The sequence below is a fragment of the Centrocercus urophasianus genome, unplaced genomic scaffold (genome assembly GCF_019232065.1).
Source record: "Centrocercus urophasianus isolate 14NV4802_14NV808 unplaced genomic scaffold, USGS_Curo_1.0 seq_11, whole genome shotgun sequence".
In the NCBI taxonomy this organism is placed as follows: domain Eukaryota; kingdom Metazoa; phylum Chordata; class Aves; order Galliformes; family Phasianidae; genus Centrocercus; species Centrocercus urophasianus.
The window spans coordinates 89,856,149-89,881,630 of NW_024884253.1; the positions used below are offsets into that span (position 1 = coordinate 89,856,149).

General features: G+C 40.7%; 1 protein-coding gene across 1 annotated transcript in view; it reads left to right on the top strand.

The window, feature by feature from the left end:
• Positions 1 to 4,250: 4,250 nt before the first annotated feature.
• TNS3 (tensin 3) overlaps positions 4,251 to 25,482 on the top strand; it is a 210,993-nt gene continuing 189,761 nt past the window's right edge. Inside the window, exon 1 of the mRNA XM_042839564.1 lies at positions 4,251 to 4,346. Coding sequence (XP_042695498.1) covers positions 4,251 to 4,346 — 96 coding nt within the window. The remainder of the gene's footprint in view (positions 4,347 to 25,482) is intronic.

The window sequence follows — 25,482 nt, forward strand, 5'->3', positions numbered from 1 at the left end:
CAGAGCAGAGGACCCCATCTCAACCACTCTATGCTTCTGTGATAAGGTAGTATTGAATGATTATTGTACTCAGTTCAGAATTTACTCTGGAAATCCTAAGCCTGATAAACCTAATTTTCCCCCAACTACACACTTCTCAATGATTCAAAAAAAAAAAAAAAAAAGGTTTTTGGAAAATTATGAGCACTGCTGCTGCTCATACGGTTATCACAGCTTGTAAATAACATCTGTGCATCTCTGTCATTCACGACTTACTGGCTTCAGAGGGTCAAGATACTGCTCAGACTATCCAAGGTGGCATTTTGCCTCCTACAGAAGAGAGTACTTAGTTTCTTCAGTCTTTAGAACTGGATACTTCCTCCAAACTGTCTGCTGAAAAGCCACACTGCTTGTGCAGACTTTGGAAAATGTGAAGTTTTACAGAAGAGAGTCCATTCTGTCTTATTTTACTTGGCTCTTAGACTGTCATTTAAGGCATTATGCATTAAATGCACAAAATATTGTTGATTGAGCTCTGCTCAAGATTTTAATAGATTGATATATCCTATTTAATACTTCTTCTTGGACATAGCAAGTAGAATGACATGGTTGCCATTCTTCCCCCCCATGAATCAGGCAGGCGCTAGTGCCAGATATGCATACAGTCTGGGAGAAGAACTTGTGAGCAGCTCCACTGAGAAGGACTTGGGGGTCACGGTTGACAAAAAACTTTACATGAACCAGAAGTGAGCACCTGTGGCCTGGAAGGCTGCAAAATGATAATGATAATGATAGGGAAAAGGGGAATGGTTTTAAACTAAAGGAGGGAAGATTTAGATTAAATGTCAGGAGAAAGTCTTTTACTGAGAGAGTGGTGAGGTGCTGGAACAGCTGCCCAGAGAGGCTCTGGGTGCCCCGTCCATCCCTGGGGATGTTCAAGGACAGGTTGGATGGGGCCCTGGGCAGCCTGGACTAAAACTTGATCTAGCAGTTGGCAGCTCTGTAAGAGGTAAGGGGGTTGGAACTTGATGATCCTTGAGGTCCCTTCCAACCCATTTTATAATTCTATGAAATGTAATTTTTGTTATGTCTAGGTAATCTGAATAATAAGATACAGTCTCTTAATACATACTGCTAAAGCTAGTGGAAGTCTTTTGACAGTTACATACTTTAACAACAAAACTGTTGAGTGCAGAGGGAAGCAAAGTGCTTGAAGAACAGAAGGCTGAGGTTTGCACCACCCTTGCAATGTGTGCAAAACATAGGGGCTGTTCCTGTTTGTAGTTCAGCAATGCTAAAAATTCCCTGTTTTTTTTCAAGGAATTTCAAATAACTGTTGTGCAATCAGTTTTTCTCTCTTTATGTTCCAACACAGAAGCAGAGTCATGAAATGAATATAATTTTTGTGTTACTCGGTAAAAATAATAGCACCTCAAGAAAAACGCTCATCTGGCCTTACTAATCCCTCTCTCAGCAAATAACTGGCTATAATTTCTTTGATGGCTCCAGATTAATGCATTTCCTGCAGAGTTAATGGCAGACTTGATGATTATAAGCCTAGCTTTGCTGCAGGCCGTGGTCATTTTTCTCTAAAACGAGACGTATGTCTTAGCCACAGTTACTTTGTAAATTTGAATACACTAGGTATCTGTGTATTTTTTGTTATTTCTTTCCCCACACTCCTTGGTCTACCCCAATCTCTCTCTAATTTTGCTTGTGACAAGGCTGAAAGCCATCTTTTCTAACTGCTAACAGTGGTGGATGAAGGAGGCATTGGGAATGAATACTTAAGGAAAATTCTTCTTTCATTCATGATGAGGAGTCATTAATACTTGTCTAGCTCTCATTTAAATAAAATCTTATTCACCATATTCTTTAAAAATGCACTTGTTCCATTGAGGTACTGCACTGGATCTCATCTGTGATAACAAGTTCATTGAATTCCAATTAGATCCCTTCTAGTCATTAAACTTTTTATTTTATTTTATTTTTGCATACTGTTGCTGGAGGTAAAGGTTAATCCTGAAGGGAACTTGGCATTTGAGTCCCACAGTGCTCTTTAGAACTTTTGTTAGGAAAAGTTGTAATAAAACCATGTTTCTTTCACAGGATTAGATGACAAGTTGCCTACCTACCATTCAAGAATCTTCGTGAAAAAGGAAATGGCGGCGCTGGTCAAGGCAGCATAGCCTTAATGATATCCACCAGTAAGCATGACTCTGACCCCTTGTAACATTTGGACAAGCTGGCTACTTGATTCTGCTTTGGTTTTGGGCACAAAAATAAAAAATCCTGTTGTTGGTATTTATTTATTAATTTTCAAACAGAACAAAGAAACAATAGAACCATATGAGCCACTGGCTCAGTTTGTTAAGTTTTGCAATGTGTCAGTAATTGAAAGTAGAGTCAAAACACTAAAACAATGGAAGTGGATATTCTACTAAGATAAAGCAGTGGAAGTTCTGTCAGAAGAGGTTGGCATTTCCACATTTTGTTTCTGCAGAGGCATTTAAAACCTGTAAATACTCACTTCTGTACTGTCAAACTAATAATTTGACTGAATTAAGTTCCCTCCTCCAACATTTTATTTATGGATCAGTCAATGAATCTCAGATGAGCTCCCTTGGAGTAGGGAAGCCAGTACAACTGCTAGTTAGAGAGTTTGCTTTCGACTGGCTTGTAAAGGTCACTTACACTTCCCATATTAGGACTCTAATCAGTTTGTGATGTTTCAAATACAGCTCATTATTCATGATTTGTGACTTCCCAGTGAAAACCTTACAAGACAACAACAGACCTTCAGGTCACCTAAGAATAGCTTTTCCTGTACAGTGACCTTTTCTCCCTTAATCTATTCCTTGTCCTGCAGAAATAATTCATTTGTGCATTCAGACTCTTTGAACATAGAGTTTAAGCAACAGGGAGGAGGGCAGACAAGATTAATGCGGTGAAAATAAGCTGACAGCCTAGAATTGACCTCATGCAGAGTACTCAGTGTATACCTGAATTCCTCCAGGCACAAGAACAGAAAACGTTTTTATGCAGTAAATAACTTCAGTCTCTATGAGTAGAGTGCTTGGCATAATGGGTGCCAAATACTCAATTAGAATATCCAGGATGTACAAATTAATGTTAGTGTTAACATTCATCTTATGTTATGATAAAAGATGGATTGTTTTTACTTATCAAAACATGCCAGATTTTATTACTACTTAAATGTTTAGAAAAGACTTCTTATTTCTTCTATTCCTTGAGAAAACAAAACAAACAAACAAATGACTGGATGACCTACTTACTACAAATCTTTTTTAATATACTGCTGCTAGAACACTGAAATGCAAGTGTTAGGAAGTAGAGAATAAGCTCCAACTGTTGCTCCATTACAGGCATCTTTTCACAGCATGAGAGTTGGATAAACGTGACTTGAACTTCTCAGGACCCCTGAGAGTGAACTACAGCTTCTGAGCTTTGTGGGCAATGCAGCACTGTGAAGCTGGAGAGCTAACAAGTAAAGGATTCAGAATTACAGCACACCTCGGCAAACCCGAATTACACATGGCACCAAATATCTTAGGCAAAGAGGGAAGCAGAGACCTTAAGCTTACAGTGCTGTTTCCATCACGTAGTTACCATTAGCAGTAAGCACCCTTTTTGCAGCCAGGAAAGTAAGGACAAATAAGTTCTGTTAAAACTAATGGGAATTAATGTATACAGGCAGGCAGATTACACAAAGAGGCAGGAAATTCCTGCAGGTTCTCCCCTTCTGAAATTCTGTTTTCAAAGTCATTCTCGGTGTTGACTTTAAACACCTATTTTTCATTCTCAAGTTACTTTGGTATTTGAGTCCCATTTGGCTTGCCTCAGTGATAGATGGCTGGAAAGTTTGCTTTTCTTCACAAAAGCAGCACGCACTCTCGAAACGGCTCGCTTCGCGAGTTTTCAGTTTCGTTGTTATTGAATCCATACCATCCCAAAGCCCTCCCACCAGCACAGGGCGGGCTGCGAGGTTTCCTTAGCCGGAGACGCAGCTTTAGGCACAGGCTCTGATTTGTCGTCCCGCACGGTGCGTTCGGCCCGGATCCGATAACAAAAGGGGAAGCGGGCGGCGAAGGAGCTCCAGAGCAGTTGACAACGAGGGCTGAACGCGCGGAGAGCCCTGACGACGACCGAGCAGGTGCGGGCGCCTCATGGCTCCCGGCGACGGCTGAAAAGATCGAGGTGCGGAGCCGGAGGGCCGCGCCAATAGCGAGGAGCGGCACCGGGGGCGGCCCATGGGCGGCCGGATGAGTTCGATGCCCCACGGGAGGGAACCGCGCCCCCCGCCTCGGCGCCGTTCGGCGCGAGAAGAGGTCGAGGTGATGGTTAAGGTACGGGGATTCGCTCGGAGGGCGACGTCGGGGAGGGGCTCGGCGCCGCGGGGTGCGGCGGGCGTCGTGCGGCTGTGCGTGTGGCCGCCCGAGAAGCGAGAGAGGAGGGGTCCCTGCCCGCTTGTTGCGGCTCTGCGCCGACCGCCGGCAGTTTGTCCGTGCCGCAGGAGCTCGTACTGAGACCCGGCGGTTCGCGGCTGGAGGTGGCTGTCCGCGCCGTCTCGCTTGCGTGGCTTGGCGATGAGAATTGAGCGTACAGATTTTGGCGCGGCTGCTGTGATCCCTGCCGCGGATGGCGCTGCCGCGAGAAAGCGTTTGCCTTCCCACCGATTTAAATACTCACGTTACTCTGAATATAAATCGTATTTTGAGACGGTCGTGGAAAAGAAACGTCCGAACGTGAGGATGATAGTGAAGAAACGTTCCATGTATGTGAAAGTTTGATCGATTTTAAATTATTTTGGTTTTAAATCCGTTTGGGCTCACGTGATGCCTTTGACTAGGAAAAGCTGCCGGCAGAGCAGCTTTTCAGGCACAAATGGAAAGTAACAGAGATATCTCTAGAGTCCCAGCTGATGGTCTCAGTATGACACAACTCATTCCAGAGGCTCATTCATGGATCTGTATTTCTGTGTTACTAAGCAAACCTCTGGACCTTTGAAGTTTTGTGCATTTCCTCCTGGATTACCTCTAAAACCTCAGTTCAGCAACAGTTCTAAGTTAAACATATGTTGAAGTGTTTTTGTTGACTCCAGCTCTGTGTGCCACTATAGGTCTCCCTCTCACATGCTTAAGTAAGCATCCTCTCATTTCAAATCCCTTCTGAAAACATATCACTTCTATTGAAACCTTTTAGGTTTAGTTTTCCAGAAGTTCATGAATAATATGCCACACAAGGGTAAGCTGTGGATTCGTGCATTAAACAATCTTTACTGTTTTCAGGCTCCCTTTGATCATTTCATGTACACTCTATGAAACCATCTCCTTTAGTCTTTGTGTAATGTTTCAAAACAAGCAGTTTCAAATAACCATTTTATTATAAAGAGCTGCCAAGGAAATATCTGAGCGTACATTTTCCTGCCAGAACTGCTTGCCTGTGAGGTGTAAGATGGCCACTATTCAATCCTAGACAAGTGACTCATTTAAAGGGTTGAAATTTTTGCCTTCACTCAGAAAAAGGAGCTTTATTCCATTTGAAAGCATATCCAGTGATCTCCAGTGATCTCTTTTCAAGGAAACTTTAGCCTGTGACCTTAGTTCTGATATTAAATCTGAAAATTCTAATATTATGATGAAAAGAAAAATTGTTGCAACAAACTTCTGGTGAGACCTTATAGCACCTGTAAGGGAGGCTTATGGGAAGGATGAGGAACTCTTTGTCAAGGAGTGTAGTGATATGATGACAGGTAATGGTTTTTAAAGCAAAAGAGGGTAGATTTAGATTAGACACTAGGAAGAAATTTGTCACCACGAGTCAGTGGAACAGGTTGCCCAGAGGAGCTGTGGATGCCACATCCCTAGAAGTGTTTGAGGTCAGGTGGGTAGGACTAATGCGGTGGGAAGTGTCTCGGCCCGTTGCGGAGGATTGGAAGACAGATGGCCTTTCAGGTCCCTTCCACACCAAATTATTCTGTAATTCTACTTTTGCTTAAAACACATTAAGGAAATACTGTGTAGTATGCAATCTTTGGGGGCAAAACACATGCCCTGTTCTGTTTTGTGCCAGAACTTACGTTACAAAGACATGGGTACAAGTCATCCAGTTTGCACAGAAACTCTCCCAGTGCTGGGGTACCTGCTCATCAATCCTGCTATATCTGGTTAGTCAGGTTCCGTGTCCTTCTTTCTGTCTGTCTGGGGATGATAATTCAGAATCTGCTGCTCTGAGAACTCTCCAGATAATTAATAATAGTGCTTAGGGATAACTTCTTTTAATCTAGATTCATACCTCCAAGTTTACAACTGATTCTTCCTTTCCATGCTAAGACATCCTGAATGGTCAAGGGAACCCTTCGAGCAATGAACCCAGGAGCAAAAGAATGAGCTGAACTACCTGCAAGATGGGAAGAGGGAAATGCCAAGAACAAGGATGAAGAAATATGATACTTTTATTAGCACCAGTCTGTCAGGATGCCCATTTATAGGGGGTGGGGGAGAGTGAGAGAGATTTAGATAAAATACTGAGTTTCATGAAATGGATGGTCTGTTTTCTGTCAAATATTAGTTTATAAATCAAGTGTTTCCTCTCTGAAACCAATTACATTTAAGTAGTTTATTATAAATTGAAGGGCAATCTGAGCCAATAATTCTCAAAAACAACAACAGCAACAATAAAAAAAAACTGGCTTAGTCTCCAATTTATGCTGCTATTATGGAACATAACACGGGCAGAGTGTATTGATGTTAGTGGCTTTATTTCATATCTGGAACGTACAAAGGAGGAAATAAATAAGTGCTTGAAATATGAGCTTTCTGTATTGCTGAATTTCTGTAGGTCTTCTCTTCCAAAAGAAAGATATATATGTAAATTGCTTTGAAAGTATTGCCTCCTGTTTATTTTCAGGAAAATTACAACAGATAGAAAGACACATTTGACAGAGCACACTGACAGCTTCAAAACACTGTTTTTTCAACACAGTTATTACCATTAGCTGTGCATTTTTACCAGTGATGAAAAGGGCCTGCATGCAGCGCTTGAAGAAATCTGCATAGATGTCTGAAATATGGCTTGTCTTTCACGTCACTGTCATCACTGCTACACTGCACCACCCACCGCCTCGCTGTGCTTGCATCCACTGTTTGGCTTCCATAAACATTCAGCAAGCATGAATGAATATCAATGGGTGCCATTTTTTTCTGCATGAAAGAACTCAATTACACAGCTTTGGTTCATATACACTTCCATGTCAGATGCCATTTTGTCAGACTTTCCCTCTGCTGCCACCTGTTGCACAGTGACAGAATGTGGTGTAATACTGTCGGGAAGGTTCAGCCTCTACTGCTGTGCCACCAACATCCACCTCTGAAATATTTGACATAGTAAAATAAGAAGCAGCACTTTTGGAGCAGCCCTCATAATTATATGAGGCCAACTGATATTCTACCACTGATACTATATCAGGCCATCTGAATTCCTACCACTGGGTATTTGAAGTAATTTCGATGTCAAACATTCTATCCCAGAATATGCCAAAAGATGTTAATGCAAATTTGAGGGGAAAATAGCGTAAATTTGACTCCTGGAAGGGAGCATGTTTAGCATTGCTGTCTTTCTCATGTTTGTTTTTGTTTATTAGTTAGCTTTCATTTTTAAAGTATAGCAGGCCTGCTATAAAATCATAGAATCACAAGGGTTGGAAAGAACCTCTGGAGATCATTGAGCCTCCCTGGGCAGCCTGTTTCAGTGCTCTGTCACCCTCACAGTAAAGATGTTCTGTTGTTCAAGTTTTTGCCCACTGCCCTTTGTCCTGTCACTGCACCATTGAAAAGAGCCTAGCTCCATCCATTTGACTCTCCCCCCTTTAGATATTTATAAACATGGTTGAAATCATGGTTGAAATTTCCAGGCTCCAGGCTGAACAGACCGAGGTATCTCAGCCTTTTCTTATAAGGAACATGCTCCAAGCCCTTTATCATCTTTGTGGCTCTCTATAGGGCTCTATCTAGAAGATTTTATCTGTGGACCCCAGAACTGAATACTGTACGAAGACGGGCTGAGGGAGCTGGGCTTGTTCAGCCTGGAGAAAAGAAGGCTGCAGGGTGATCTCACTGCAGCCTTTCAATACCTAAAAGAAGCCTACAGACAAGAGGGGAATCAACTCTTTGAAAAGGTTGGTAACTGCAGGACAAGGGGAAATGTTGAGGGAGGGGAAATTTAGGTTGGATGTCAGGGGGAAGTTCTTTACTATGAGAATGGTGAGGTGCTGGAACAGCTGCCCAGAGAGGCTGTGGATGCCCCGTCCATCCCTGGAGGTGTTCAAGGCCAGGTTGGATGGGGCCCTGGGCAGCCTGGGCTGGTATTAAATGTGGAGGTTGGGGTCCTGCCGAGGCAGGGGGTTGGAGATTCATGATCCTTGAGGTCCCTCCCAACCCGGGCCGTTCTGTGATTATGTGACTGTATTCCAGATGTGACTCAACCAGTGCAGAGTAGAGGGGGAAGGATGTCCTCCCCTGGCCTGCTGGCCATGCTCTTTTTAATGCATCTCGAGATACCATTGGTGTCCCTCACCACAGAGGCACACTGCTCACTCATGGCCAGCCTGTTGTCTGTCAGGACAGTCAGATCCTTCCCTGTGAAGCTCCCGTCCAGCAGGTCAGCCCCGAACCTGTACTGACACGTGTGGTTATTCTTCCCCCCAGGTATAGGACTCTATAGTTGTCCTTGCTGAAGCTCATCAGATTCCTCTGTGCTCAGCTCTCCAGCCTGTCCAGGTCTCACTGAATGGCAGCACCACCTTCCAGTGTCTCAACCACTCCTCCCAGCACTGTATATCAGCAAACTCTTTTTCCCTTCATCCAAGTCTTTGATGAAGATGCTGAACAAGATCAGGCCCAGTAGCAACAGGCTTGTCTTGTATTGGCAAGCAAAAAAGCAGTAGTGAAAATTGAATTGCTAAGTGACATAAGTAAATATATAGGACTTCAAATTTCATGGTTCTCAGCCTAGTGTTTTCCACTGAAGTGTACTAAATTTTAAATAACGAGTCGTCACTTCACTGTGGTTTAAGCAGCTAAGTACTACAGCTGCTTGCTCATTCTTCCAATCTTCCAAGATTAAGGAGAGAATCAGACAAGTGAAAGTGTGAGAATCTGTGGTTTGAGGTAATGATAATTTATTAGGTAAAGCAAAAACTGCATATGCAAGCATAGCAAAACAAGAAATTAATTCACTACTTTCCATTGACAGGCAGGGTAAGCAATTTCCAGGAAAGCAGGGCTCATCATATTTGATGATGTACTCTTGGGGATACAAACAGCGTTGCTTCAGTTGTATTCCCTCTCCTTCTTTCCCCCAGCTTTTGCTGCTGAATCTGATGCAGTGTTCTATGGGACATTCCTTTGGCCAGTTTGTGTCAGCTGTTGTGGCTGTGTCCCCCTCAGCTTCTTGTGCACCCCCAGCTTTGTTGCTGGCGGAGCATTGTGAAAAGCTGAGAATTCTTTGATTCTGTGCTGGCACTGCCCAGAAAGGACTGAAACATCAGTGCATTATCAGTACCATTTAAATTAAAATTAAAAATAAATAAATATATAGCCTTTATGGGGAAAACATTATCTCAGCCAAAAATAGGACAAAGTTTTGCAAAAGGAGAAAAGGACAGTCTGAAACAATCTCTATATATCTTGGCTGTACGGCAGACTTCCATACTGCATCTTAACATCTCTTAATGCAAGTATGAGAATGCCACTCAGCTCAGAGAGCAGTCACCACTATTACACAGATCAGTGGTCCATCTTGCTACTCCTACTGAAGATTTCTTTATTTGCACAGATGAAAATAAAAGGAAGAAGACTAGTTTTTCCCGTGAATAAATACTTTTAATGGCTTTGGATTGAATGTTAAGCATATAGCTCACAATCTCATATGTCTATACCAATACAGTTTCCTTGTATTGTTATGCAACAGAAAAGTCAAAATAAAATGAGAATCCTTGTAAATTTACTTATTTATTTTTTGCTGGTTGTTTTAGTTTCAGCTGTGATGAAATTGTTTATTCAGTGTGTCTGGTATAATGCTATGTTTTGGTTCCAGGTGAAAACGGTGTTGATAACACACTGATGTTTATAGTTGCCTGCTAAGCACTATTGTATAGACTCAAGGCCATTCACAGCAAAGGATCCATGTAGCTGGCATGAAACAGAATTAGGATAGAGGACAGAGGGGTGTGTCATATCCGTATCATATCACATCAAGCAGAAGGAATTTTGAAGAGGTTGGGAGTTCATCTGGCTCTCTTCTGCTGGACATTTACCTGCTGCATCACTTGCCATATACCTATAGATATATATACTTGTCATAATTATTATCCTTTTTCTCTAAATAGCTTTATATCAACCCACAAGTTCTACTTATTGTTTTTTTTTCTTTTTTTCTTTCTGCCATCCCACTGGGGAGAAGGGGAGTGAGTGAATGACTCTGTGGTTCACAGTCACCTGCCAGGTTAAACCACAACAGATTATGTGTTTATGAGACCCCTGCATTCTTTTTAAATGATTTGTTAGCTATAAGATCAACTGGGAAAGAAAGTGTAGCATAGAAGGCACGTTGCAAATTTTCTCACCATGGAAGGACAGAAAGAATGAGAAGTAACAGAAATGTAAGTAGACACCTTAATGGTCTGTGTCTGAAACAATTACTTTAATTAAATGTTCTGTTTGGTCACTTGATCAGCAGAATAGGGATTAAGCAGAGTCACCTGTAGGACTTGCAGATTAGCAAATAAGCCTACAAGTCACCATTATACAGAAATCCTTCAAAGATTTTTTAGGAACATAATGAGCTGGGATGCTGCTCTTAAGTGTCTGCGCACCAGTGCACATAGTATGGGGAGTAAAGACAGGTGGAGTCAGACAGGTGTGTAAGGTTGCAGAGCTATTTGTCTTATTTATATCACAGAGATGTGATCCTGTGACTGACGGTTTGCAATAGAAGGATGCAGACATTTTGGGAAGGACAGGCTAGGGAGGTGCAGTAGATGTGGTGCTCTTTTTGTGAATGACTAGCTGGAGTACATGGACCCCTGTCTGGGGATGAATGAGGAGGTAGTTGAGAGTTAGTTGAGAGGAGAACTAAAGGGAGAACCAAGTTCGGTGACATTATAGTGGGAATATGCTACAGGCCACCTGACCGGGAAGAACAAGATGAACTCTTTGTGGATGTGTAAGAACAGCCTTGTGTTTGCAGGCCCTTCTCTTCTTGGAGAATTCCTGCACCTTGATATCTACTGGAGGGACAACATAGCAGAAGCCTCCCATCGGGAGTTTCACTCCAGTCCTGGAGTGTGTTGATCATAACTTCTTCTCCAAGTGGAAGTGCTTTAATAAACCTCATACCCACCAGCAAGGAGGGACTTGTTGAGAATGGGGAGGTCAAAGACAGCCTTGGCAGCAGTGATCCTGAAATAGTGGAGTTAGGGAACCAGGGGGAAGGAAGGAAGATGAAAAGCAAGCTCACAATCCTGTACTTAAGGAGAGAAGACTTCATCTTGGGGGGTCTTCTTGGAAGAGTCCAGTGAGACTCCTGTGGGATAAGGCCCTGAAAGGAAGAAGAAGCCTAAGAAAGCTGATTAATACTCAAGGAACAACTTCTCCAAGGTGAAGAATGATCCATTTCAGCAGCAGTAGGTCAGGCAGAAATGCCAGGAGGCTAGTGTGGATGGACAAAGTGCTCCTGGCCAACCTCACAGAAAGAAAGTGTAAAGAGGTTGGGGGCACGGATGGGTAACCTAGGAGGAATACAGATGTTGTCCCAGCATCTGGGCATAAAGTTAGGAAAGCTAAAGCCCAAACAAAATTGAATCAGGCCAGGGATGTCAAAATGTCAAAGACATCAAGAAAGACTTCTATAAGTACATATATGACCAAAAATGAAAAAAAAGGCTAGAAAATGTGGGCCCATTGTTGAACAGAACAGGGTACCAGGTTACGCTGGATATAGAAGAGGCTGATGTACTGAATATCTTCTTTGCCACAGACTTTTGTTAGCAAGATTGATCTTCGCAAATCGCAGGCCCCAGGGTCCAGGGGGAAAAGCTGGAGCCAGGAAAATGTGCCTCTGGTGGAAGAGGGTCAGATCAGTAACTTGAGGTGAGTTGAAAATGGGCTAAATGTCTGGACCCAGAGGGTTGTGGTCAGTGACACAAAGTCTAGTTGGAGGCCAGCAACAAGCGGTGTACCCGAGGGTTTAGTCCTGGGTCCAGTCCTGTTTAACATACTCATTAGTGATCTGGATGATGCAGTGGAGTGCACACTTGATAAATACACAGATGACAAAAAGGTGGAGAGCAACTGGTGCACCAGATGGCTCTGCTACCTTTCAGAGGGACCTTGACAGACTAGAGACTTGGGGTGACAGGAACCTCATGCAATTCAACTAGGGGAAGAGCAGACTCCTGCATCTGTTGTCCCTGTGCACCAGTGTGTCCTGGGAGCCACTCATGTGGAAAGCAGCTTGGCAGAAAAGGATATGGGGGTTCTCATGGATCCCAAGTCAAATATGAGTCAGCAGCATACCCTTGTTGCTAAGAAAGCTAGCAATTCTGTTGTCTTCTTTTCACAATGCCAGTATCACCAGGTGACCCTTCTCTACCCAGACATGCTGAGGGCACTCCTGGGGTACTGTACCAATTTCTGTCCCTTTCCACCTCCTTCTGTGACCAGAGAGAGAGGCCTGAGCATTCTGGGAAAAGTCCAGTGGTGGGCTGCAAAGAAGATGGTACTGGTGCACCTCTGCTATGAGAAGAGGCTGAGAGAGCTGGAGCTGTTCAGCCTGGAGAAGAGGAAGGTTGAGGGGATCTCATCAATGTTCCTGAAGAATGATTGCAAAGACAATGAATGCAGGATCTTTAGTAGTGCCTCACATCAGAACAAGAGGCAGGAAGCACAGAGAAAGACAGAATGTTCCTCTGAACATCAGGAAACTTCGTTCGTGTAGTAGTGACTGAGCACTTAAAGAAGTTGCCCAGAGATGCTGTGGAATCTCCTTCCTTGGAGGTCTTTAAAAGCCACCTGGACATGGTCCCATTTAACTTGTTCCAGGTGTCTCTAGCAGGAGGGTTGGACCAAATGAACTTCAGAGGTGCCTTCCAAGCTCAATTGTTCTGTGATTCTGTGATAATAGTTGAGTATACCTTTCCCTTCACAGTTGATAGCATATTCAAAATAAAATTCATATCTGAAGATTTATTTTCAAGTGAAGCATATCAAGATCTCAGAAGTGAGCTTGTAAGAAGTATGGTCATTTTCAAATCATCATTTTAATTCCAATTTTGCAGATTATCCACTCTCTCTGTCACAACACACTTTTTGGGTACTTTTTCATTTTGGCTTTTTTGACATAAATGGAATAGTGACAAAACACTAAAGGAAAGAAACAAAACCCACAACTTTGTAGCACAGCCTGGAACAGATCTTTTTACTTTGTTGTATGTTCTTTAGCACTATATCAGCACTGCATTCCAAGATAATGTGTTCCTGGCTGTTCTATTATTGTACATTCTCTGCAATTAGAGGCAAATACAACTTTATTAAAGATCTTCCATTCTGGGCTAAGGGCATGAATAGCTGTTATAGCTGTCATATTTTAGAGAGTCAATTACCACTACTGTTTATCAGAGCTGTTCCAGATGTGGAAACAAAAAATTGAATGAAGTCTGAGATACCTGAAGTAAATAGATGCTTTCATTCCCTCCTGCCCTGTTATGTTTTCATCTCAAAGGCTTTGAGTTTTCTCCTTATTATGAACCATCCATTACAGTTTCTTTTACTGACATTAAAAAAAGGGGGCGAAGGACAGGATTGTCTCTCTCTACTCTGTCCATAAGGCTCTGCTTGGAGCACTCCTTCCAGGTCTTCCCACTAATTCAGCAGCTGCATGGTCGTGGAAATTGCTGGTTCTCTGAAGAAAGGTGAACCCCTACTCCATTGTAATGTTTTCTGGCTTCCAATGTGAGCCAGCTGATAATACGAGGAGAGCATTTCCTCGAGGCAGTGCTGTTCTCTAAAAGCCTTTTGGACTCAATGTGCTTTAAGAAAAATTAATTAGGTCCCAGATCCCATTTGAAGTCACGAAAGTTAGAACTTCTTTGTCACTTCCTAGAAGCTTAAGTTATAATGGTGATTCTAATTGCACCTTTTCTCCCTGGATATGAATACTGGCATTTCTTGTGGCAAGGGTTTAGTTTTATTATACATATATATGCACTACAAAAACCAGCACATATCTCTATGTGTACATGTGAGCGCATGTGTGAATGTACCCACAAATCCACACTGGTTGTTCTTCATATTTCAAGTTAACTTGAAGCCCCAAAACCCCAGAATGCGTTTGACTGCAAGGCCAAAGTAGTTTTTTGTTTGTATGTTTGTTTGTTTTAATTTTGAATAGCATAATAAAAGTAGTAAATCATGATTGTTTGTGTCAGATTTTGAGCACATCTCAAAGCTGCTCGTTTCCTGTGACTTTTAAGAGTTGCTTTATGCTTTCATGCACGCTTTCTTACGCATGGATTGAGGCCATGCCATTTTTGAGGAGCTTTGACACTCACAGAGCAAGATGTAATCTTCTTTGTCTCCATATGGATTTCATAGTGGGGCAGCTAGGTTGGTTATTTTTTCACTCTGTAACTTAAAAGAGAATCCTGATTTCAACTTGCCAGTCTAGCCTTTTTGTACCTCCTACATGGAGAAAACTGGTGTTCACAAATGTTTCCAGCGCTGATCTATCCCAAATGTATCTAACGCTGGGGAGGTGTTAGCTCTCTGTGGTAACTGTGGCATGAACAGCTGATGGAAAATGGACTGCTGCACCTGAGGAAGCTGTTTTTGGATCTTAATTGTCTGTTTGGCTCAGGCACCATCTGTATGGCTGTATGTAACAATGCGGGGAAGAAAACACTGAATAGAATTGGGAAATACTCCATATTCTTTCTCCTAGTTGATGGAGAAATGAGAAATCAGAGCTTGGTGTCATAAATCACCTTTTATTTATCAAAATTTTTGTAGGGCCAGAGAGTGAATGTGCAGTCCAGTATCTTGCCTTTGTTTTCCACTGTTCTCTATCATCAGACCACAAAACATCAATAAAAAGCCTAACATTAGTTCTTTTTTTGACAGTTATCCAAGCAACCAGAGCCAACAAATGCATTTTTAAAGTAATAGACTCTCAGAAAGTAATGTATGCTTGGGAACTGAAAGGGCAAATGGTTTTTGTTATGTTTTTAAAGGAAATGTCAAGCATAAACTCTTTTTCATGTCTGTATAAGCCCAGGGGGCATGGAATGCCTGCTTCCTGCCAAATCTGGTATTAACTATGGCTATCACATTGAGGGAAATTAGAACCATTTGAGTCTTTGTACTTGGAGGTTCCCAAGTATGATTTAAGAAGGCTTACTCTAGATTGTTATGCCAGTTTATGGGATTTCAATGCATGTATTCAGTATGGTGCTTCAGCAGTTCACTGATCATGTCCTGGCCTTGAATGCATTGATCCAAGGGTTTCATTTAAACACAGGCCTGGTGGCATCAGGACCTGGAGACTGGGGAGCAGGCAAGAGAGAGAAAGGAAGATGATACTGAAAGAGGTGAGTGACTGAGTTCCATCAGAAGATTTTAAGCTGTATTTCACACAGCTGTAGTTTTGATGGGTGGCTCCACAAAGGGTTGTATTTCTAGCCCAGCATGAAAGCATTTGGAACTGTTATTTCTTGCCTTTGTGTTTGAGCAAACTAAAGTATTACATTGCTCGTAAGTGATATAAGAAAAACTATACGCTATCAGAAATACATACTGTCCAGAACTTCAGTTGGCTCTTCCAGTGCCATGGCACCAGTGATGGTGCTAAATAGAGGAGGGCTGAGGCTATGCAGAGCTAATTTGGTGGTTGATCTGTTACCATAAGGACCTGTAGTTTTAAAACATCTAAGTAGGAGGAAGCTGAGGTTTGCAGTTACTGTGATACAAAATAATGTCCTTTGTAAACTGTTCATGAGACGCTTTATCCATAGCCTTCCCTAGACTCAGTCCTGAGTAATTTCCCACTGACTTCTGGTCAGTTTTAGTTTCACCAACTATGTCCATGTCTTAGAACAGAAAATAATCTATTGGCACAAACCAAACAAAACTTGTAGGATTTTAGAGTTGAGTTGTTTTAAACCAGTGATGTAAAAGCAGAATTTGTGGAACCATGTCAGAACAGGATGGGGATGGCTTTTCTTTCATCATCTCTTACTTGGAAAGGGTTTGTATTTAGGAATGCATTTACACATTTAACATGAAGACTTTCAAGATGTGAGGGTCTAGACAAAGACAACACTGATAAGATAAACCCTCTCACAGGAGTGATTGGATAGCCCTTTTGGAACTGAACTCTTTGCAGTTTTCCCAACAGAAAAAAAGAATGCAAATTTGAAGTATCACCTAGAATCAATCAGTGAATGCACTGAGCATTCATAAAACGAGAGATGTGGAGGAATACTGTTTTGAAAGCAAAAATATGCTTTGCTTGTTTATGTTATTTTTCACTTGCAAAAGTCCATTCACTCTGAGTATTCATAAAATGTAGAATTGCTATTATTTATTATTATAAATAAATGCTTGATTTTGTTGTAGATGGCTCCCATCTTGAGGGGCAGAGGATCTTGTTAAAGGGCAGAAACTGAGCCATGAAAAGCTCTGAATGAGATTCCACTGATCCTCTCTTCTTGTCACTTGCAACTCTATTGAGTTTGTCAGGATAACAGTGTTTGCACATTGTTCCCAAGCTTAGTAAACCCAAACCAAGCTTGAACTGGTTGCAGGATTGTTGGAAGGCTTTGCATAGGCAAAGAATTACATAGAACACACCAGAGAACAGTATTCTTATTTTAAATTGTTTTAAACTACTTTTAATTCCAACTCAGATAAAGTCAATTGTAAAGAACTGGTTCACAAGATTGAAAAATATGACTTTTTTTCTGAACAATGACAAGAATGAAAAAAACAAAAGAAGAACCATTAACCTTGCTATATGATTCTGCAGAAAATAAAATGGTAGTTGTTAAAAAACAGAAGAATCCTTAAGATGGAAAAAGACTTCTAAGTTCATCATGTCCAACCATCACCCCATCACCACCACGTCCACTAAACATGTCCCTTACATGTCACATCTACATGTTTCTGGAACGCCTCCAGGGACAGTGACTCCACCACTTCCTTGGGTGTCCTGTTCCAATGCTTGACCATTCTTTCAGACAAGAGATTTTTCCTAGTATCCAACCCAAACCTGTCCGGGTGCAGCTTAAGGCTATTACCTCTCATCTTATCTCTAATTACCTGGGAGAAGAGACTGACCCCCACCTCACTGCAGCCTCCCTTCAGGAAGTTGTAGAGAGCAATAAGGTCACCCCTGAGCCTCCTCTTCTCCAGGCTAAACAGTCCCAACTCCCAGTGCTGCTCCTCATAAGGCTTGTGCTCCAGACCCTTCGTGAGCTTCATTGCCCTAAATACATTGAGGATGTAGTAATTTCTGCATAATGTTCATATGCTTTCTGTTGCATCTTTATGCAGAAGACATTTTCATTAAGGAATTTATTCATAGTACCTAATTAGAAAAAAGATAAAAGCAATAAATAAATAAGTGGCTATATTATTCTTGCTCTATACTTGCATTTCAATGCATTATTTCAGCATTTTGATCAGTTATGATCAGAACTTTTCAGAGCTAAAGAGCTGCTTAATTTAATTCTTTCTGTCAGCAGCTTTGTATCTCAAATGTGATGGCAAACTAAAATCTGGCCTAACCTGTCAAGCACTGGCAGGGCAGAGATGATAACCAGAGCTTCTTCCCAAAAGTGTGTTTTCTCAGTCTGTATTTACTGAGAAGAAGGATTAGATTTGGTGAGTTTTTAATATGAAGCTGGGACTGACTTGAACGTTACATGAGTTTGCCAAAGATGAATGGACTGTTAGCTACTGGATTCCTGAAAACTCTTTGAACTTCCTGGTTTTTTTTTCGTTTTTTTTTTCTCTGGCCAAGGCTGGGTGGAGAAGCACATTTTGCCCTTCTTGTAATAAGTTAGAAACAGCCCTGCCACAAACATTCTTTTCCTGGTCTCACTGGAAAACTTACACAACTTACACTTCTAATTACTTGCATATTGTGACTTTAAACTCTCTGAAAATCAGAGTACATTGAAAGCATTCTTCTGAAAATACTTGCACACTTAGAAAACCTTTCAATCTGGATATTAAGCTGTGGCATATATTCTCCTAGTTGCTGAGAAATCTGACTCCCCTCAGTATATAAGGTAAAATTTAGAAATCATGTTACATCATATTTCCCTCCCACCTTCTTAGACTGCGCTTTAAACAGAGAGGATAGTTGGATAGTTGGACACTGGAATGCACAGAAATTCATGGTTAAATTGGATGTGATCTAAATGTTAATACAATTCTCTTATTTGAAGAGTTGTTTTTTTTTTTCCTTTAAGCTACATTTTAGAAAGGAAACACAAGGGCTCCTTACTGAGGAAGTATTTAATGTATTAAGAATTTCAATTCCATTTCAAGGCTCTTCATTTTCACCTTCCACATGACTTTTGCCTGCTCTTTGTATACTATTTTTCATTTGTAAGTTCTTGTAGATTAAATATTGACCTAACCAAATGAAGGAGCTGCAGAACTGTTCAGGGTGCTCTGCAAGATACTAGCGACTAATTAATTCATCATACTTCTGTTGAAGACAAGTTTTTAATGGATATAGAAATGAAATCACTTAGGAAAGGAGGGGCAGTGCAGTGTTATGGCTTTATGTGTAATATGGGTTATTGGCTTTTTTTTGGGTCGTGTTTTTACTTTTCTAAATAAATTAAAACTGGTGGGTCTAAGATTCAGTAGAGAAGAACAACCATATAATAATAGGGTCATTATGGGACCTGATTTAACCTCATATTGTTCCATTTTTTCATGTTGTGTCAATCCTACAGGAGGAGCCCATTTTGACTCTTTCAGAATGTATTGATACCAATGTCAGGGACTCAATTAATTTGAAATCCACGTACTTTCTACATGGAGAGTTGTTATTATTACTGCTGTTTTATTATTATTATTCTGAAAACATCTGTCCTCTTTCCGGTCCTACCACGTTAAACAAAATGTTTTTTGTGGGTGTGTTCTGCAGACTAAAACGTCATTTGTAGTGTCAGATACACTTCATCTGTTCTCTACATCTGGGTTATTGCCTACCCTTCCGGAGAGATTTCTCAACTGAAGTCCCAACCTCAGGTTATTTAATTTCAGGATATGGGATGACAACATCCAAAACCATGTTCCCCAAAAGTCCTGATAAGAGACTTCCTTGCAGCTGATAAGAGCTGGACTCATGGTGTGCTTCCTTCACAGTTTTTGCACCATGCCCAGTTTTGCACCATACACCAGTGACTGTATCACAAGTATCTAAATCACTGGTGGAATTACTTTGGCATACAATCCTTCCTTACTTGAGTTACAGATTCTTACTGGAGCCTTTCAGTCAAGAAGGAGCTTCTTCCTTCAGCTGAGATTACACTGTATATTCCTCAAAGGATCACAGAGATTGAGGAGTTGAGGAAAAACACTGTACCTGGTGTAACTCTGCGTGATATTACAGTGATTGAAAAAGCACCTCAAAGTAATTGCTACCTTACAGTCTCATAGGCTGCTGAACTACATGCTCATTTAGCACGCTTATTCTGTCTCCTGTTGCCTTCTCTATTTTTACTTACCAGAAAGATGCAATGCAAACATCCATACAAGAGGAGTAAATTAGTTTAGAACATGGTACAAATATATACGGTATGATAACTTGTTTTATTTATTCTCTTTTGTTTGTTTGTTTGTTTAAATGGAAATATTTACCTAGATATAACGTTGTGTGAGCTATGGAATCCTTGCTAACCTGGTTCTCACACTCAGATGCTATATAGTGTGGGAAAACAAGAACCTTTGTTTTAGAGAGGGGCTTCTAAGCCAAATGGATGACATCTGAGACCACAGATTGAAGTGCAAGATGAGGCAAAAGTGGACAATTATAGCATCAGAAAGATAGATCTCATATTGGAAATCAGAGGTTAAAATATAAGAGGCAAAGTGCACGCAGGAATAGATTCACAGGAACACATTTCTACTCTGCGAAAACAGCAGACTAACTAGAAAACAGAGGCTAACTAGATTTAGCTGCAGTGTTTCTCATTAGCAAATGAGTAAGGCTCATTGAGACACTGATATGGTGTTGTCAGTTCCAAAAAGTGCAAAAGGCAAGATCTTGCTTTTGATAATCTTAAGAAAATGGGTGCAGCAGCAGTTCTTTACATCACTCGTTATACATTCATGAACCACTAGCATTGGGATCTGAATGATCAATGTCAGCAATGAAGAGGTCTGGCTTTTCTCCCCTCAGTTTTCCTGCCTCAGTGCACCTTGCATACATTCTCTTAAAGTCACGCTTTTCTGAAAGGAAAACAGAGTTCAAAGAGGTAAGCATTGTTTTATTTTCTAGCGTCTGTCCAAATTACCTAGGAGATGCTATTTAATGCTTATTTATGAATAGAACATGAAGAAAATAGTATAATTTTCAATAACACGGAGATCAATCAGAAGACTTCAGCTATATTAAAACATTATTTGGGATTTTAACAGTTACACCTCCTTTATCCTGGAAGAGAGGTAGTAAGTCAGGAATTGGGAAGGAACCCGTGTTGACCAGGAAAGGAATGATTAATTGAGCCTTGCCAAGGTACATTCCAGGGCTGGTAGGAGGAAGGAGAGAAGCAGTGGCCGGATTTTTAGCTGGTCTGTGAAAGGAAGAATTGTGCTGTTGATATGTGTCCTTCTTACCACCTAAGTACAATGTTAAGTTTGAATCCTGCAATAACTTTTTTTCTCTTCTGTGCTCTTGATGCTGAAAGCTGTGTTTCTTTATTGTAGTTTGCACTGTGGGGAAGCAGTTAAATGAATTCCCGTTAGTTTGAGAGGGAAGGAAAGAGAAGTAATGTATTTGAAACAAATCTATCTGTATGCAGAAAAATCAATTATATGTTTTCCTGTGTTTTCATCTTGAGGTCCATCTCCCAAATGGCCTCTGATAAATAAGGATGTGCTGTCAAGATGGTGTTCTTTTGCTGGAGTCATATATAGTTTCCATTCCCCAGCTAGCTGCTGCTTGCAGGAAACTTGAAGTAACTATCTTGAGGACGTTCCTTTTTAACCTTTTGCCAGGATTGAAGTTACTGTGTTAAAATGCTGTTAAGGAAGAAACTAAACTCAGAGACATAAAGCAGATTTTTTGTACTCACAAGCAAATTATTAGGAAACTAAACTAAATATAAAATAAGAAAGACAAATATATTTTGCAGGACTACCATGGCCTGGTTTCTCGTAACTATGTGTTTAGGATGTGCTGCCCATCACACTAGAGCGCGCTGTGAAATTTCAGCTTCTCTCAAGCATTAAATAAGCACAGGTTTTTGTCAGTGGTTTATGTGCCAGTTCAGCCCAGTTCTGTGGTTACCTGGGGAGGAGGGCCCACAAACCCATGTCTCAGGAGAGGGAAGTAGAGAAAAGGAGGGGAGATGGGCCTGAAAAGAAAACAGCAGCGAGCTAAGGGAGAAAACTAATTTGCTAAATATGATAGCGCAGTGTGAGATGACACAACATAATGCAATATAATTGGAATTGAAGCTAATAAACCAAATAAATGGAAGAGGGAGTGTCCAAAACCAAAGGCCTTACTGTGATGCTGTGACAAGGAGTAAAAGAAGGGGCAGAGTTGTGACTTGTGAACAGTTTTATCTTTCCCTCTAAACAGAAAATGGAAACGGAACAGTGAAAGTCTTCTGGGATGTGTAGTAGTTCTGAGAACCAGATATACAAAAATATCAACAATCCATGGAACAGGCGCATGAACTCTTTAACTCCCAGTGTACTACATGATATTATAATGTTATGACGTGGAATGCCAATATCAAAAATCATAAAACCATGACAGTTTTACAGTAACCTGGATGGCTTCGGGAATGAATGAACAGCAAACGCAGAGTCAGGAAAGTCTGAGAAACTTGCATGAGTTTGTTCCATAACAGGCATGTTTTAGAAACCTCAGTCAGTTCCAATGCCATTGAGAGGTACTTCTTAAAATGAGCACATACCATTTATACCCTCTTCTCTGATAATTAGCTTTCTGGTATTGTCACACATTTCATAATAGTTATGTAAGTAACAGACAAAAATGCTGTGGGAATCTTTATCTCACCATAAAACTTCAGTAATTTTACTGACTTTAGCTGTTCATGTTGATTATTTAGAAATAATGAATGTTTTGTTTTTTGAGGCAGGTGGCATTTGTCACATCCATCCATCAGGAAGAAAGCTGATCACTGGTAAGGTTGAGACAGGAGTTGAAAACTCTTACATCAAAATGCTCAGTGCAGCTTCAGAAAATAGGATGATTTGAATGGTGTTACTGGGCACCACGGGCAGTGTTGTAGAGCTCTTTCCTGCAGCACTATGGATACTGAATTCCAAAGAGAAGGGGCACAAATCCTTCATGATCAAACTGTCTTCAAAATGTGGGCAAATAATTTAGGCCAGTGATAAAAGACTTGCCCTGAAAAAGGATATTAGTATTCAGAGAAGTTCTGAATCTATTAGCTACTTTTCTAGTTTCATTCCTCTGAACAGTAGCAGATAGGTTTTGTAAGGCATTATTTTTCTACAGAAGAAGCAACCCCGACTAAGCAAGAGTTAGCCTTACTGCTAAAATAGAAGGTTAATGAAATTATGTATGAATTTAAATGAATATAAATGAAGAATGAAATCTGATAATCTGAAAAAAAAAAAGAAGAGAAAAAAATTACAAATTGAGCAAAGGAGGATGATTTAAAATGCAGACACGATCACTAGTGGAAATATAAAGGTTTATGCTAAGTAGAAGGAGAGATGTGAAAGTGAAAAAAAAAAACAGAAAGTAATGTAAGTAGTGTCTGTTTTGCATTTTTGACCTTTCAGAAATTTCATCAAGATGCTGAAAATTCATCAAAATGGTAAACAAGGTTGAATGGGCTGAGTCTGTGATGGCAGAATCAACCTCTGTTCAGTAACCTCTGCTGCTGGAAGTACCTGAGCAGAATAGTGCTAAGATACTTGTACTGCTCATTAAACCTCATCCTGGGATCTTATCTAAGGAAAAGAATATAACCTTCACGTGGACACTGGCATTCCCTTTCTTTAGTTTATTTTCAGATATACCATTACACAATCTTTTCTCCATTTCTATGGCTGCAAATTACAGAACAATAACTTGTAGAATTCCTCAGAGCACAGGAGTTAAAGTTGTGTGGTGTGCACGCTTGAGGGTTCTGCATCTGCATTTACCAGCAATAAAATTTGTTTTTATCGTGTTTCCTTTGGGGAACAACTGTTGTTAATCTGGTTAAATGGCAGAAGTGTGTGTGTGCACGTGTGTACATATGCAGGTGTGTGCATGTCAGTGCGTGTATACACAAAATATTTCCCCAGACAAAAATATGAATGTATTGTTGAGGTTAACATTTGCCTTCTTGCAGAACCAGTAGTAGGGATTCTCTTCTAATAGGCTGGACTGGTTGGCCTTCTTGGATGTAGTAACTCAGATATGTTATCCTAATGTGATTAAAAATCTGTCCCGGAGCTTGGTGAGATGCTAACTGTAACATATGTATCTTTTGACATTTGCACTCTCTAGTTCTCTCCTGGCACACATAATCAACATTAAACCTGATAACTTCAGATACTCTGTGAAGCTATGAACCCAACAATCTGTTTTCAAAACACAGTCTTTGGTGTGTTTCAAGTTGTTTGTTTTGTAACTTTTTATGTGGATTGCCTTAAATAGAACCTTAAAAGCTCATCTAAGTCTCTTTTTCTAAGAGCTCTCTTCTCCACTGAAGATGTTACAATTGCTACAGTAATATTAGAAGGGGAAAAGACTTGGAAAGAATAGTTATCAAAGCCTAAGTCTTGTAGTTACACTAGCACTGTACTTCAGCCTGCTACTGCAGCAGGCATATGAATGACCCAAAATAGACATAAGCTTGATAGAACTTGAAAGAGAAAGTCTATTAGTGCATTAGAAATTTGAGTATGTGATAACTTACCTTATTTTAGGCTTAATTCCCTTCTCCATAGTGAAGAGTAAAAACACTTTCCCTAGTTTATTTCAGTGTTGCTGCTTTTGGAATAATGAGAGAGCAAGAAGTGAGACTAAATTTTACATATGTGAGCTATTCTGTAAGAATTTTGCCAACATAGGCAAACAAGTAAGTATCCCTTGCACACAGGTACTTTCTGCAGTTCTAGAGAACATCTTGTTATAGTTTGAAAAAGTTGCCATGCTTAACTATACTGTTCAGTTTATCAGGAGCGTTAGAACAATTCAGTATTTTTGTAAAGCTAAGTAGATGAAACATTAATCTCAGTTTTATTACAGAGAAGGTTTCTGGTTCTTAATAAAATTTTGAGTGAACTCTTCAGACATAAAACAGGTGGTAAAGGAAAGGAATTGAAGAGACGGTTCTGACAGATGGAAGGAGGAGTTAATACCAGAAGTCTGTCTTGCTGCAACTGTAATGTTGTAAGATTGGAGTGGCACAGCTGTGTCAATTGGGAATCCTTTTAAGAAATGTCCCCATTTCTACGATGCTGTTGTTTAAATGGCTGTTCTGTCATTCTGTCAGAAAAGCCTCCTCAGGCCAACATAAAACAAATCAGTGCTAGGTAGCTATTTTAGTGCAATAATCAGAAGGATTGAGTAGCACAAATGAATGGTTCCCAAGCTCAGCCTACAAAGCAATGGTCTTTCCTAGGTTCTTGGATGGATCTAGAAAGAGCTTATGCCTGCACTTCAGGCCACTTTGTAGTATCGTTACCTCTGGAAAAAGCAACTTTTCAGACCTCTGAACTGTGAATACTGAATTGTAAAGTTTCTTTTTTTTTTTTTTTTTTGCCCTGCACATGACAATAGGAACACCAAAAATGTGCTTAAATTTTGAAAACACTCTCCATCCCTGCAGTAAATATATCTGTGGTAATTTTTTTTGTCTTCTACAGCTGTCTTGGCATGTACTACACTGAGATTTGGTATTGCACAGATAGGCATTATGATCCCTCGTATTTTATAGTTGCTGCCATGGTAAAAGTTTCGTCTTCCTTCTATTTCAAGTGTAGTAGTTTTGGTTTGTCATGCGTCAGTACAGGTTTGTGTGACTGGGAGGCTGCACAGAAGAAAAGGATCTGGAGGTATTAGTTGGCAGGTGGCTGAACAAGATCCAGCAGGCTGCCTAGATGGCCAAGAAGGCCAATGACATCCTGGCTTGTGTCAGAAATAGTGTAATCAGCAGGACTAGGGGAGTGATCACCCCTCTGTACTTGG